Raw genomic sequence first — 17275 nt, 5'->3', positions numbered from 1 at the left:
GAACTGAATGGACGCCTTGAAGATCAAGAATATTTCGATGATATAATACAAAATAGTGACACACACCTCGTCTGATATGTCGAAAAAACTAACACTAGTAAAAGAAAGAGTAGCGAAAGTGGGCCTCGAAATAAAAGTCAACGAAACCAAAATAGTGCAATTAAACTCGGCCAGTACACAAAAATTTTAAATCGACGGTACTGAGCTTGTAGAAGTCAGCTGTTTTGCTACTTGGGTAGGTAGGTAAGTAGGTCTATTGCTTGCGGATATGTAACTGTAACTGTAACTTTTTACTTATACTAAGGGATCCCCCCTTGTAAGTCATCCTGCCACTTTTACAAACGAGCTTAACTTCGTTAACGGTATATCCGCGTTATATCGTTAACGGAGGTGTCTTATAGTTTTTTCCTCTTCTGTATAATAGCTGCTTCTATCGTACAATAGTCGCAGTGTGGAACTCCCAGCCTTCTTGCATGGTCACCTATCAGGCAATGACCGGTTAATATTCCTATCAAAGTTCTTGCATCCTCTCTGTAGAGTCTTAGGAGGCATTTTGAACGGCCACTCTTGAGATCCGGGTTAGGTTTCCCCACATTGAATTTACTATTCTATAGTTTCCTTATCTATCAAAGAAGTTACTAAGGACATGCTTATCCACGCTTTATCCGATTGAATAGTTAGGGTTGTACCTTCTGTCATGCAGTTTCGTGCTATATTTCTAAGACCTGGTACCCAAATGAGATTTACATTAAAATACTGGGATAAGTCGATTAGGAGTTTATAACATTCTAAGACTTTTTGCGCGTTTTGGATTTAGCATTTCATCTTCAAGGCGGCTCAAAAAAGATACAAAAAATGGCATAAATAAAACAAAACAGGCTTTAGGCGCTTTTAAAGCTATCTGTAAATCCTCTGCGGTCGGTCGTAACACCAAAATCAAAATCCTCATCTCCATCGTCAAGTTCACTCTACTGTATGACTGTAGAACTTAAAATCTTGCAGCCACAGACTTGCATCGTAATTCGCTTCTTCTATCTCAACACCGTATCCAATCAAAACCTATAGGTTCCCATAAACCAAACACCAATGCGAACGGAAACACTCAAAAGAAAGTGGGGGGAGCCGAACGACATCACCTGCAATTCAATCGATTAGAACCCGGAAAGAAGCCAATGTGCGGATATCTTTCGCCTAACAGCGTATGAAACCATTCCCCGTAGGCTGAGGATATCTTTTCCACTCTATTTTACTTGAAAAACTACAATTAAACTTAAATGTGAGAGTTGCTAAAGAATCTCATTTAGCATAGGACTATTGATTGACTATTGGGCATCTAGTGACCTTAATCGTCTAGCAGCCCTGGACATTTGAAGAGGAAGTGCTCAACTGTTTCGTTCTCTGAACGGTACCCACAGCTTCTGCAATGGGGATTAAAAGGTAAACCTAGCTTTCCTGCGTATGTGTCGATCTTTTAATGACCGGTAAAAACTACTACGAGCTTGGAAATTGCATGCCGTGGAGTCCCAAGGGCTTTCTGATTCCTCCATAGAGTTTTCAAAATAGCACACAAAGAAATAGATCAGCATCTGTTCTGCGCTTTCCCGAGAAATACGTTGCACGATTCCTCTTTAGCAACAGTCAAGAGGATGCCGATGAACGGGTAGGAGACCTCTGAAACCAATTCAGTCGACTCCTTCCTGGTAAGCTCATCAGCAATTTCATTCCCTCTATATTGCCATATCCTGGAACCCAGATCCACATATCAGATCTTGCACACCCAAAAGATCTAGTTTGGATCTGCACCGTAACGTCGAGAGAGCCTTGATCGCGGCTTGACTATCAGAAAAAATGTTAATATCTCCCTGGCTCCTTCGTTGCCTAAGCACTTTGCATGCCTCTAGAATCGTAAAGATTTTTGCGTGGAAAGCTTTTCAGGAATTTTAAGGATATAGATAAATTGACTGATTTGGAGAAATCCCCTGCTTCGACTTCCGATTCCGTCTTAGAGCTGTCGGTGAACACAAAGGTACCGGCTTCGGTGCAGATTTTCTCCTCATTCTAATCCTGCTTACCTGGAAAGATTGCCATAGCACAACATTCAAACTTCAGTTTACGGATGGCGAGATCTGTATGAAGTCCAGAGAAATGCAGTGGTAACTGCCTAAAAATACTACTCCTGAGAGATTGCCTATAGAAGACAACCTCCTTTAACCTGATTGTACTTTGAGCAGCGATGGAAAGATCGTAAAGTAAGTGCAAAACGACATTGAGGGTAGCACTGGGTATACATTTTACAGTGATTCTGAGATACAAGCATTTCTTTGAAGTCTCGTTAGTTTCGAAGAGCTTCCCACCAAACCATACGTGAATATTAGCAGAACCACTACGTTGGACATCCAAAGAACGACCTTTGGCTTAAGTCCCCATTTTTTCCGAACATAGATTTGCAGTAGTAGCAACCATGAGTGCATTTAGGTTATATCAAGCGGGTCGCTGGAAAGAAAAAACTTATGGTTTTATGCCAGACTACTATTGGGACAAACTCAGTTAACCTCGGTGAGGACTGACTACATCGTCCCGCTGGTAACATTCAATAGGAATTTTGACACTCATTTTCCATCTAAGGAGAAATGGAACAAGGGATTCTCACTAAACAACTTCGACACTACAATCTATACAGACGGCTCTAGAATGGATTGTGGTGTTTGAGCTGGTGCAAATCTGTGGGTCTCCCTAATACCTGCAGTGTCTTCCAGGCGGAAGTACTGGCAACTGGGGAAGCTTGTAGGCTACTAATCGCAGATTTCTCTTTTAAGGGTAATATCGCTATTCTCTCAGATAGCCAAGCTGCAATACAGGCACTGGGTTCGGCTACTACAACCTCTATGGTGGTGGAACAAAGTGGGAATAGCCTTTTCACCTTGAGTGAAAACCATAATGTTACCTTAATCTGGGTCCCAGGACATCGGAATATTGAAGGTAACGAAAAAGCAGATGAACTGGGCAAGAGGGGGATCTGCCATGAATAACGCTCTTGCAGAATTGGTATTTACACCATTAGATGCAGTCAAGAGTACAATCTCCCTAAAATACCTCCGAATCGCGGATTGTAGATGGAAATACCAGACGAAATGCAAAATCAGCAGAACGTTATGGCCCACCTACAACCTCAAACAATCGTCAATATTGTTAATCATGAAACGACGGCACGCCTGGAGACTAACGGCAGTCATAACTGGCTTTTGGTCAGCCAAAATGGGTTACTCTCATAATACTTACTGTCATAGTTGTAAACAACCGGAGAAAAAGGAAACAATCTTCCACTTCCTCTGTGAATGCCCTGCCCTATAGAAGGCCAGAATGCTAACCCTGGGTAAACCGCTGTTCGAGAGGCTCGAACAACTGTCTGGCTTAGATATCAACAACTTATTACGGTTCTTAAACCGCACAGACTGGATAGTCATGTCGTAAATAACTGGTAAATAAGTTGGTAACGAGGATGTGGCAACAAAATGGTGCGGAAGCGCTAGTTGGATTCTGGACGAATCACCACTCAAACTCTGTTTTATCAGAGTTGACTCTGAGGTCACAACTGGCAGTTCAGGGACTGGGTATGGCCTTTCCAAGATTTCAGCCATGACTTACCGAAACGGTCCCGATACCATTAGGGCAGAGTCATCACCCTTATTTAACTTAGTCAGAACGTCAATATCAACTACCAAAAGGAGAGGCAAAATAACACTACCAAAATACAGCATTAACTTGTTTCCAACACTATTACGCCAATCTTTCCAGCACCACACCAAGAGTACCAGAGTAAGAGCGATTACCCAATCAGTACCAAGAACTCGAATGCCCTCTTTATTATATATATACATTTTTTTTTTTTGGTAATAATTTTTAGAGTGAAGGCCAACTGCAAGACGCATTGCCTTGGACACTGTTGTACGCCGATGATGTGGCGCTACTATCTGAGAATGCTGGTGCTTTACAAAAAATAATTGTCAGAGTGGACGGCCCTTTTGGAAACAAAGGCATTACGCATAAGCAGACAGATAGACGCTTTTAATGATAGTGACTAGATTCCGAAATTCAATATCGATGCTGAAACGATACCCACGTCTCACAGTTTCAAATATCTTGCCTCCATTCTAAGCCGTGACCGTGACACTATACCGCAACGTGACGAACCGCATACAAGCCGGGTAGCAAAGTTGGCGCGCAGTGTCAGGAGTCTTGGATGACAAAAAGATATCACTAAAGTTAAAAGCCAAAATTTATAAAGCTGTGTTGAGATCTGCAATGGGGTATGCCTCAGAACGTTGGCCGCTGTCTGCTAAACAGGAGCAAAGAATCCATGTGGCGCAAATGAGAATGCTGCGATGCGCCTTGGGCGTCACAAAACTGGATAAGATACGCAATAAATACATCAGAGGTAGCTATAACAGAGAAATTGAGAGGAAATTGCATGCGCTGGTATGAGCACTTTATGAGAAGAGCGGAATAGCAAGCAACAAAAAAAAAATGTTAACACAGCCGCTACCATCAGTGGGACGTGGCCGATGCTTTAAGACCTGGGTAAACACTATTAAAAACAATGTGGAGCAAAGCGAAGTCAACGAAGGGACAAGCCAGGATCGAGTAACCTGGAGATTGAGTACGTGGAGAGTCGACACCCACTTAAGGACCTTGGCTAAGAAGAAGAGGAGGAAAAGAAAGAGTGAATGAAAACTCAAGTACTGCAAAATTTGTATATGGGTAAAAGTTAAAAAAAAAGTGAAATTATTTTATTAATAGAGGAGTCCGAACAACAGCGAAAACAATCGATTTCAGCCGTTTCTAAATCCCTACCTTATATTGTCACAACGTCCAAAATAGATGAAAAATCAGCCGAAGACTTGATGAATGTTCAAAATCCAATACAGTATCGAAAGCAAAGCAAAGCGGTGGTGATTCAAATGATTTTGTTCTGGTAATATTCACGACGAAGATGAGCCGCGCTTTAGTAGACCAATCCACAAAGATGCCGTTAAAATCATGAAAATCGTGGAGTGGAAACGGCTTTTGGGCACTAATGATATTGCGAAAGAACTAATGATTAGCTGGAAAAAGATGTATCTAAGTAACCATATTAAATTCACTGTTAAAGTAGGGTAAAGGACCCAACTTTTTTTTTTGTTTTACTATACGAAAAAAAAATTTTTTTCAATTCACTTGACCGAACTTTTTTCTAAACCCAAAACATAATGCCCTGTCCTTTTAGACCAAAGTCTTTTTCCAAAAACTCAACTTGTTTTTCATAAATGCTACACCCATCACACACACACACGCGCACCCACACACACATACACCCATTACATCTGTTGGCAACGTTTCAAAAGGACCACAGTTGTACTCGCATTTGGCGCGCATAGCAGTGTGGACTTTCACCGCGCGCTATGCCCGAACAAGAGTGGGCAACGTGGCAGTACAATCAAAAAGCTTGGCACTTTTTCGACCATTTCCAGAGTAGCTAACGTGTTATTGGCATTTGGCAGGGAACTTTTGTGAAAAGGCGTACAAAAAAGCAGGTCGAATAAAGTGAACATAGAAGGCTGTAATCTTTTGTGCTACGGGGGGCGACGGGTGCCGGATAGTTGCGGTACCACTACTGAGTCAATGCAGAAGCAGAATCAGAACCGCAACACGTAACGCTGTAAATCGAATGTGAAAAATTCACCGGAATACTTAAGTATTACGAGTAAAGTGCACAGTAGACGTTGGCGATGACGACGACGACGATGAGGGCAGCTTGGACGGTGAAGCAGCCAACAACCGCTTACAAGCAAGGCAGCGGCAGTAAAGGGAGATTCTTGAGGGGCATACAAAGGTGGTTTCGACTGGCAGTAGTCTTGCATACACATACATACATACTTGCAATACTTAGCTGTTCTTGTTTTTTTTTTAAGTACTATGTGTATGTGTGTGTGTGTGTGTGTGTGATTGTGGTTTTTGTATGCGCAGCGAGTGAGGGAATGTGGAAAATGACCCTTCTCGTAGCTTAAAAATGTCTGCAAAACTCGTTTAGTTGTGATTACGAGTATTGCTGCTGTTATTATTGTTATTATTATTATTTTTTTTGTGTGTTTTTAAGTATTCGTTTTTGTGCCAACTTTTTCATTCGAATTGGTTATTTTATTATTAGATCTCTTTCAAACTTTTGCTGGTATATTCAGCTGATGTTGTTTATTGGAGTTTTGGATTACGCGGTTTAGTTTAAATTTGGTATTACAAAAAGTTTTTAAAACAGTTTAAATTTGTTTATTTAAATGTGGGGGTCTAGCGATGATTAGCCAATTGCGAGAGGTGTCATTAAAAATACACTCAAATGGCTGATCGTGGCACGTTTGCTTTACTCAGCTTCTGCAATTATAGTGAAAGTTGTTTGCTGGCTGGTTAGCAAAAGCTCTTAAGCATTCGAATGAATGTTCACTGCTTAGCGAAAGATAAACTCCCTGTATTAGACAATACGATATTATTTAGGCCAGAAATAGGCCAACCAATTTGTTGCATCAAAGAGATTTTTTAACTTACATATATCAGGTTTTTTTTTAAGAGCTTGAGAACTTAAAATGATAATACAAAACAGAAATTTTATAGGAATAATTTTGGAAGACAATTTCATGGTATTTATATTCCGAATATGGCATCCGACAAATGTCAGCCGCGGCTACGAGTTACAAGGTCCATTCGATCACTCCAATTTTTGACAACTTTTTCCAATAAATCTGGCCGTATGGCGTTAATGGTGGCTTGCAATAAATCGACTGTTAAACACGCTGTATAGAAAGTTGCCCCGTCTTATTGAAACCAAATGTCGTCAAGGTATCGCTAATTAATGTTAGGAAACAAAAATTCAGTCAGCATAGCTCGATGGCGCTCACAATTCAGCGTAACGGCTGCTACTTCCTCACTTCTAAAGAAATAAGAACCGATGATGCCGCCAACGTGTAGGTTAGGTTAGGTTGGAGCGGTTGTCCAGTGGGACACACTCAGGCTCATAGCCCCTTGTGATGACACGTAGGGAACTTGTTCCTATCCCTCCTAAAACCAATGTGAGCCCTTGAGACATTTCAGAATATAACCCATTCCTGCAGAACTGAGATCTTCCAATTCATAAAAAACTTGTCTACCAAGAATAGCAAGCCACGTTTAGATAGTGCAGGACGATGGTACAGAAAGTGCGAGATTGTCTCTTTCGCCTCCTTATCTAGACAACTTATACAGAATTCATGTGTTTGCACTCCCATCCATTAGGTGTACTAAGACTATACTTTTTCTTGGTTTGGCAGAGCTTCTGTGCATTCTTAGCATTGTGAGTCGGCCACAATTGTCGGGCAATTCTGCAGGTGGTTTCCTTACGCCATCTCTCGTTCGCTGTTCTTACGATTTCTTCAAGGATAAGTAGTAGGGTATGTCTATGTCACTCCCTATGTACTCATCGGTCAATTTGGTGCCGACTTTCACTAGCTCATCGGCTCTGCAGTTTCCCTCAATGGCCAGAAACCCATATTGCCTTTAGGTGAAATGAACTTTGTCTAGTGCTTTGTGATGAATTTTATTGCTACTTGGCTATCAATGATATCATTTCCAGATATCGCATCACACTGTACCAGTGTCGTGGCTTTCATTATTGCCATCAGTTCAGCCTGATTGACACTATTGTTGTACTTTTACACCAAAGTGATAGTCTGTACAGAGAGCTTTGTTGAAGATCCCAGAATGTTGCAATGTGCTTACGCGAGATTGCTATTATAATATTATAGGCATACAAATTATCTTCCCTCCTATTTTTTAAGTTATTGAAGAAGATTATTGGCCGTCAGTTCCCACAGAAGTGGGGAGACTACCCCACCTTCGGGTTAATGGATGTGCATCCAAATTTGCGCATCTCGTTGGCCCAGTTAGCATTCATTGCTTCCTGAGATTTATTATCCCTAGATGTATAGAAAGGCACCTCTTCATAGTGAAGTGATTTCTTAACTGTGTGAGCTGGCGCATGGAGCGCTGCTTCCACTGATTTGCCTCTGCTGTATGCATGGGTCTGTATAAACCGCTTGTAAAAGGGATAAAGAGATAAGAAATCCACAAATAGATTGTTTTTATTAAAGTAAATTTCCATAACTTGTAAGCGTTGCTCTAGCGTTTGACGATTCACGATGATTTGCCAAATTTTAATGAACAGAAATGTCACACAATTTGCCATTCTCAGCTGTCAAACCATATCTATCGTTCGGTAGTGTCCGGGTTTGATACCTCGGGCTTGAAACAACAAATAATAGAAAAACTTTCTTCTAATAGCGGTTGCTCCTCATCATGTATTACTGCCATGAAAAGACTTCACAAAGCTTCGAAAAAAATTATCTGCTATTCGGTGATGGCGTAAAATTGACAGTCCTTACATTCGTGGAAATACATCAAGCCGCACACCACAAAAGATAACTAAGTTGGATCTAGTAAGTACAGAGAAACGTGCAAACCTTCCTAGATGTTCTTACAATAAGTCACCAAATGGTTATCGCAATCGGAATAAAGGTTTATAAATCTATAGACAAGAAGTAAATAATTAAAATTTTAAGAATTGCAATACATTATAGAATCGAAAGTTAAATCACAGAATGAAATACATATCATCGCATATCTGGATTTACCTAAATGATCTCCGTATACTGTAAAAGCTCGAGCTCTTGCAAGGCCCCTTACTATACTTGACTATCTTTTCGTAGGTAGGTGGTGAAAGTGCAAGTGAGATTTACGAATTGCTGAAAAAACTTAATATTTCGAGAATGTATGTTTATATATATATAATTGGCGTGTACACCCTATTTGTGGTGTGCGTCTTGATATTGTTCCACAAATGGAGGGACCTACAGTTTCAAGCCGACTCCGAACGGCAGATATTTTTTTTATAAGGAGCTTTTTCATGGCAGAAATACACTCGGAGGTTTGCCATTGCCTGCCGAGGGGCGACCGCTATTAGAAAAATGTTTTTATTAATTTTGCTTTCACCGAGGTTCGAACCAACGTTCTGTCTGTGAATTCCGAATGGTAATCACGCACCAACCCATGCGGCTACGGCGGTATGTTTAACGCACGATTAAACGCTTTTCCCACACGTCTGAAGTGACAAACAGAAAAAGAAGTGGTCGTCTTCGCGTGGTTCGAACCAGTGCAGCCATAAAAGCCTTTTGAGAAAGAACTCACAGAAATCGCCTTAGAAAGCGGAAAATCATGTCCAGGGAAATGAAGGCATCCACCAGATCCATGTCAAGACTAATTAGAGACGATCTCCACATGAAAGCGTTCCGTCGCTCAACTGGTTATCTTTTCCAATGCGCTTGAAGAAAATTGAACTCGACAGATGCAAGTGCGACGCGGTCAACGACCATGAAAATATTCCTTTCACAGATGCGAAAATGTTCACTGTTATTCCAAAGGTTCAGCGTGGCCACCATCCAGCCTCCGTCAGGGTTTGGTGGGGTGTGTCTTGCGTCTCTTCATTTCTGCGAAAAAGTGGTGAAGACCTTGTGAGGGCTTATGTAATAGCAAATGGTGACTATTGCGAATGAAAATTTAAAATTTTGTTTTTAAATATTTACGTAATTAAATAAAGTAAACTCCTTTTGGAAGAGTGTTATAATTTTATATCTATAATGGACGTAACTTGTAACAGAACTTATGACAGGACTAAGTAGGAGCGCAGTGTAACCACTCTTAACGAGTACCTATATTAGACGGATACTTTCCTTGAACGGAAACTTTCCCTATACCAAGTCTTGTATATCTACCTTAAGGACACTAAGACGCTACAATCCTGTAGTGCAATTGCGCGATGCGGAGATCGAAGGCATACAAATTTGTGGCAGAGAATGCCGGCACAATATTACAGCTGCTGAAGTTTTACTGCTCCGAAATACCATTAGATGGAATAATATTTTGATGCATGTTTATTTTCAAGCCTTAACTCGAATTGTCAGGAAATCTTGGGTTACTACATCAAATACGGTTGCTTTAACAACAATTTTATTCCATAAAAATTAATGCCTCTAATCAAGTGAACCGGTCTGTACCATACTTATAATAGACCGATTAAATTATCTCAAAAGATACCCATTTTCCAGGCGGTTTTGCGCTCTTTAGAATTTACGTACTGAATCAATGTAATGAAATAATTTTCGAGTCTCTGCAAATTTAACAAGAAGCTATGACTTTAGTTAAAAAAGTGCAAATAACTTGAATATTTTAGTATGTCACGCTAATTTTTTGACAAACGGTATACACGTATAATATAGATCTTGGCACGTGCCACATCAAGCATACTAAAAAAAAAATTGTATAATTTAAATTTTATATTTAAAATTTTATATTTTTTATATTTAAAATTTAAATTTAAATTTTAAATTTAAATTTAAATTTTATATTTAAATTTTAATTTTAATTTTAATTTTTTTTACTAAAATCGCTTTTTTAATTCACTATTCTTTAAACAGCTAGAGAAATACATACACACTGTTTTTACCTTTAAAAGTTGACGACTCACATTCCGTTGGATTTAGGAAATTTGCATACGAATTTGTCTCCTTCAAAGCACTCAGCCACAAAGCAGCACAAAGTTCGATGGCATTAGCCGGAATAAAACTCGCAACACACGCACACACACTTGTAAACAAATATCAGCAAATGAATGCTAAATATCGAAATGTTTACGTACGTGTGCATACTCAAGTTTATGTGCATGTGTGCGTGTGTGTATGTGGAAAGGTATACGTGTACAAGCTTGTTAGCAAGCCATAATCCACCCATTCATTGCACTCATTCAAATGGCTTTCACTGTTTTGTTTGTAGATATGTATGTATTTAGGCGCTTATATGTGTACATACACACATACATACATACAAATATAATTATGTAGGTGCATTTTATTGTTTGGCTAAAACTGTGCCAACTGTTATTATAGCCATTATGCACTTGTTGTTAGTTTTTGTTTTTGCTTTTCTCTGCCGGCATGCGAACAATTTTTAATATTTTCTAAATTCGTCGGACAACAACAGCAACACAGTAGTAAAGCTATTAAGTGGTGCCTAACTAATAACTATTTGCGTGCATTTGTGTGTGTGCACAATCAGACATACATACCTACATTAATATCACAACTATGTATAGCTCATTTTATTGGGTGCTCGAGAATTTTTCATAAAAAGCTTAGCAGGCAAAAGAGTAATGGTTGGTTTTCGCATGCGAATTTCATAGCAACTTCACAGCTGACAACATCAACCTCAATTCTAGTCAATTTGGGCTTTTCTATTAGGTTATAATACATATACATATACATTTTTAATTCGAGTTGCCATACGGGGATATGTGCTCACATACATATGAACGTACTTACAGATATGAGTCGCTGTACTAAGCACATTAACAAGTTTTATTACTTCCCTAGATGTATTATTGCTGAGCCTTCACTCAGAGTCTATATTAGCAATGGATTTAAACTGACACCGCCTAGGTGTATGTTACAAGCCTTTATCTAGCGGTTGCCTAGGCTAGGTTAGGTTGAAGCGGTTGTCGCCTGTGAGACACACTCAGGCTCATGGCCCATTGGGATGCCGCGTGGGGAACTTGCCTTCCCTCCTAAAACCAGTATGTGCTTTTCAAAAACTTTGTACAGGTAAGATCCTTAATTCCGACAGAGCCGAGATCTTCCAATTCATTAAAGGATTGTCTACCCAAAAGGGCGAGTCTACGTCTGGATAGACCAGGACAGTGACACATAATGTGCGGGTAGCCAAGTCCTGTAAATCCAGGCTGAACTATATCGGTAGACATAATAGCCTGCTAACATGGGTCCCGGGACACGTGGGTATCGCGGGTAACGAGACCTCTGACTCCTTAGCTAAGATGGACTCTGTGGCCAACTTCTTTGGCCCAGAGCCCGTTTTGCCACTTCCTTCTGCGGCCGTCAAAGCCATGGTTAGCAAATGGGTAACTACCACCCACAAGCCAGCTTGAAAGGCTGAGAGAGGCTGCAGATGGACTAAACTGATGTTGCCTGTCATCTCCGATCGACTGTCGCAAACCAATCATTAAGCAGAGGGGAGTGCAGACGGCTGGTTGGACTGATGACGAGCCACTTTTTGTGGGCGAAGCACATGGAAAGGTTGGGCATCTCAGACAGTGTACTCTGCCCAGTTTGTGAAGACGGCGGACCACTTCCTGTGCGTCTGCTCCGCCCTCGCTCGAATCAGGTTTGAGGTCTTTGGCACTGATGTGTTAAGAAGCTACCATCTTGGCTCTTTGGCCCCACAAGATCTACTCAGATTTCTTCGGAGATCAGATAGATTTAAAGAAAATTGAAAGGGAATCCAAGTGTAGTACAATGGACTTAATTAATGTCTGAGTGCTGCACTTGCTAGTTGTCCCGACAAACAAAAAAAAAACAAAAAAAGGTGCAATCATACCTCCGTTATACAATCTATCTTCTTTCATAAGGTAACTAGAGTTGTTGGGGCTCATTGATACAACTTTCCGGAGTCTACTGGTCTCGGAAGTGCGGCCTACCTAGCTGGCTAAAAAAATCAGATACTCTTCGAAGTTGTGTCTCTTCGAAGAAATTTTCTGCACAAACTTCTATGCCATAGATCACAGCTCAGAAGATGGAGGGATAATAACCCATCGGTATCGATCTTTTAAAGTTCGATCGAAAGGCAGCCGCGCCAGTTCTGCTATCTTTAAATTTTAACTGACCTGTTACCAAGATTGAAGAGATTAGAGCATTATTTCTCGTTGAGTCTACTTGAACACTCTAGTCTAAAAACCGACTTAGCATATTTCCATAGGAGTTTCACAAGTAACTTGAATGTAGATTAGAGCAAGAGCCTACCTTATTTTATAAAATTCGCTAAATCGTTCACAAATCAGTCGTTAACTGATTTACTAAAATTACCTAATAATATAACAAAATGAACAGAAATTTTAGTGATGTACAAAAACACAGAATTTTTTCTTCTAGTTATGTAAATTTATATGACTAAACCTCTAGTTCAAGTTAAATTATGTTGAGGTTGCTGTTCCAGAAGTTGGTGCATTGAGACGTGACTCCAATTCATCATTTTATGATACAAACACATTAAATAACAGCTGATTTTAAATAATCCCTCAATTATTTGTTACCTTTTATTTTCATCTGTTTCAGTGCTAAGCATCGAAGGTGTCAATTTGGTTTTGCCACGAGTGAAGCGTCAACATATGGGCGCATACCTTTGCATAGCATCGAATGGTGTGCCGCCATCGGTCAGCAAACGAATAACGCTTATTGTGCATTGTAAGTATAATTTTATTTCAATACGCATAAGAATTTTTATATTTTAGAATATTTTAATGTGATTACTTTTGCAGAAAAATAATTATTAATTACTCGATTTCACCCAAATGCAACGTAGATAGGGTAAATTGATAGATAGATGGATGTTAGCATTTTGACCATAATATCTATTGTATTCTCTATTCCTTACAATACCTCATCCAGATCTAGTTGAGAGTAGCTGCCTCTATTCCGGTCTTCTTCTCGATATGGTATCACATTCGAAAAACAAGTGGGGTGATGTTTCAGAGAATAGGCCGCCCAATCAATAGGAATCCTTGCACCATATCGCGAGGCTAAGCGGGTAACTTTTCAGTCTGAAAGGACCAGTAAGAATAAGTACAAACACTCTCCGCTTGTTCTTAGGGAGGTTTATGAGATATGTGAATCTCTTCGAACTGTACCCGGCCAGTTCTCCACCTGTCGATGGAAATGTTATGTCAGTATATGCAAAAAGTGTTAAGGTGTCGAAGAGTTTTAGGTCGTTCATTTGATTAGTTAGGAGTTGTATTTAGTTAGCGTTGTGTATTTTTATGTGATATGGTGTATTTTCACTCAGCTCGCCAGTCTAAAGATGAATGGGAGCTCAACTGGTAGTAGTTTCGGCTAAGAAGTCCGACTGGCGACTTAAATCTGGGGTCCTCCGAGTTGGTTATGGCTTAACACCCAAACGCGGTTAACACCCTTTTTGGCTAGATATGGAGTTATATTGCAACCGGTTGCCGGACCCAAAGTGCAGCAGAAGTTTTGATAGGCCTTAAGTCCCACTAAGATAGCTTATGCATCCATTCCACACTACTAATTGATATCGTAAATGATTTTAGTATTTTGGTGAGTTGACTAGCGCATTGATTTGATCCGCTGTGTTTTTGAGCAGGATGGGGTAAGACCCACGTCGGCAAATAACCATTAGCCTTACTCTGAGCTTGCATTTCGCTGCCTGAATTCTTCACTTCTAAGCGCTTCGTCGGTTGTGTATTTTCTCATTGACCAGAAAACTTCAGGCCCAATTGGATTCAAGACTGACATCCACCACCTGGTGAGGTGAGGCCCTCAATTCAATTTATCAGCTACCTCGTTCGATGCATGCAACTGCAAGCACCTAATGCATTTAGCTATTCTATACTCTTCGGAACTATTGAGGATTTAATATTAAAGAATGACTATCTTTTAAAATAGTTACCCGCTCATTGCGGATTTACTCTCCACAAGTAAGGTGGCATATATAATATTTCCGGTTGGAAGATGCTCGAAGAACTTCACATGCCTTGAAGTGTTGTCGAGCCATCGGTGTACCAGTACAAAGTATACACCTGGAGTTTTCGCTCAAGAACAAAGATTTTCCATTTACCCTTATAATCCAGTTTAATCCGCTTATGTAATATATTTTCTAAACGTATAATCTTTATGATATATAATCCGATTACCATGAGCTGCGAGTTTAAAGTTTCCATATTTCTCAGCAGGGCTGAACAATTTTGGTTACTGAGATGTTATTAGCTTCTCAGACTAGAGTTATAATTTCAGCTCTTTGTCGACAAGCAAGTGTTATCAATATATGTGATATCAGTGTGATATATGTGATATATGATGATCAGTATCCTCCTGCAGTTCACACTACTTACATTTTTCGTCCCTTCTAAGGCCCTTGCACGGGTTCGCTGCACGTACTTGAACATAACTCAAAAAGTTAGTGGGATCCCACTTAGAAACTTTTGGGGGGTACTCAGCATAGTATCAGCAATTAAGGGAAAAATAAGAAAATATTTGAGGGGATATTTTGCACAAATCACAAAAAAATTTCCCAAAAGTGTCAAATGAAAAAAAACATTTAAATAAACAAATAAATTAAAAAACTTTAAAAAACTCCCTATCAACATTTTGAAGATTACATAAATCTCAAAGTTATTAGCTTTTCTCAAACAATTTTTTCCACAAACCAATTTTCAGAAAACTGTAAGACCAAGTCCAAATTATGTGGATCATTTCAACTGTTGTTCAGTATTTTCATGTAAGATTGTCTTCAGCCCTTGAGTTTTCGCTTCTATAAGCTAATAGGAAGTTGAAAGTCTTGCTCTCATATGGCTTTTACACTTTTTTGGCACCCTGCAGCCTGTATTGGCTTATCTTCTCCGCTTTTATGACCGCTTTAATGCCTGGTAAGTTAGTGATAAAAAAACTGTATATGGTTTTTGGCATTTTCAAGTATGTCTTCTTACTTGTTGTCGCTCCCACAAGGACATTACTTCACTGCAGAAAATTCACCTCACAACTTTAGTAAAGATCCAACGCGATAACAGGCGGTAGGCCTCATAGGCAGCTCAGCATATATTTATTTATTAACATTTTTTACTAATATACATTGAGATGAACTGTCTTCAGCGCTTCAGCAGTACAATGCAAGATGTTTGCTTTTATTCCATATTTTTCTAAAATTAGTTCCCGATTTAGCTTTCCTATCAATAACACGTATTTCTTTGCCTCTTATTTCAGTTCCGCCAATGATAACTGTACAAAATCAGTTAATCGGCGCAGTGGAGAGTAAAGGTGTTACTTTGGAATGCCAATCGGAAGCCTTTCCCAAGTCAATTAACTACTGGACGCGGGAGCGTGGTGACATAGTGCCACCAGGTGAGTCAAAATATTAAAAGAAAAAACATTCAATGTATAGTACAACCGTGTGCATAATGACTTTTTTTAATGATTTATAACTTTTTTTTCGAGTCGGGAAAAAATATTAAAATAAAAACACATTCAATGTGCACAGTGATGACCATAACCGAGTGCATAATCATTATTATTTTTTTTTTAATATTTATAATTTTTATTGAGTCGAACTTTTTTTATTTATTTATTATTATTATTTTTTTTTTTACCTAATACTTTAGCTAAATCAAAGAATTTTGAAAACCTGAACAAATGTTAATCTAAATCGTGAGAAAATTTTCGGGTGGCTCATGAAATTTTGATAAAATAACAGCAAATTTGCAAACTAACTAAAAAGAAATTAGCCTCAGTTGTTAAAAATTGCACTCATTAAGAAAAAATGGCAAGAACCTCAACAAAAAAAAATTTGTTTCTTTAACAACGCTATTCCTTAGCCACTTAAAGCTTGCGTTTTATACCAAAATTCACGGGGGTACAAAATTTAATACTCAAAACTTTTCCAAAAATGCAAAAAAAAATTTAAAATTTTTTTTAATTTAAATTACGCAAAATTTAAAAAAAGTTACAAGCTTCATCTAAATTTTGAATTTTTTAATCTGAATCTCTCGAAAATTTTCAGACATGCAGTGGCATGGCTCATGAAGTTTCAATAACTAGTTAATCGATTTTTTAATACTCTATTTCTGAGCAATTTTTACACTTCAATCTGTTGAAAAATAAATTTCTTATGGAAAAAAATGCGCGAAACAGTATTAAAAAAATTAAAAAAAAATAACTTCAGTTTTTAAAAATTGCACTCGTACTTGAAAAAAGTAGCAAAAGTCGACAACAAAAACAATACAAAATTTTTAGTCAACGCTATTCTTTAGGGACTTAAAAGTTGCGTTTTACACCAAAATTCAATGGGCTATAGAACTCAATACTCACAAATTTTCTAAAAATACAAAAAAAAATTAAATTTTAATTTTAATTAAGCAAAATTTGAAGAAATTAACAAATCTAAATCTAAATTTTGAATTTTTTAATCGGAATCTTCAGAAAATTTTCAGACATTAATTTGGCTTTAAAGTTTTAGTAAAATAAATGCAAATTTAAAGTGGCTAAAAAATTCCTTAGATTTTTAATATTTTTTTTCTTTCTTTTTTGGTCGCTTTTGCACTTTAGTTTCTAATAAAAATAAATTTCGTAAGGAAAAAATGCATTTAACA

The 17275-nt window shown here is 38.6% G+C and overlaps 1 protein-coding gene across 5 annotated transcripts in view; it reads left to right on the top strand.

Annotated features, from left to right (window-relative positions):
• LOC128863947 (limbic system-associated membrane protein) overlaps positions 1–17275 on the top strand; it is a 118973-nt gene that overhangs the window by 74849 nt on the left and 26849 nt on the right. For all 5 annotated transcript variants that reach the window (XM_054103380.1, XM_054103379.1, XM_054103378.1 and 2 more), the window contains exons 6-7: positions 13233–13361; positions 15894–16031. In XM_054103380.1, coding sequence (XP_053959355.1) covers positions 13233–13361; positions 15894–16031 — 267 coding nt within the window. The remainder of the gene's footprint in view (positions 1–13232; positions 13362–15893; positions 16032–17275) is intronic.

The sequence above is a fragment of the Anastrepha ludens genome, chromosome 5 (genome assembly GCF_028408465.1).
Source record: "Anastrepha ludens isolate Willacy chromosome 5, idAnaLude1.1, whole genome shotgun sequence".
Taxonomy (NCBI): Eukaryota; Metazoa; Arthropoda; class Insecta; order Diptera; family Tephritidae; genus Anastrepha; species Anastrepha ludens.
Note: the sequence above shows the minus strand (reverse complement) of the source record. Positions and strands in the feature narration are given on the sequence as shown.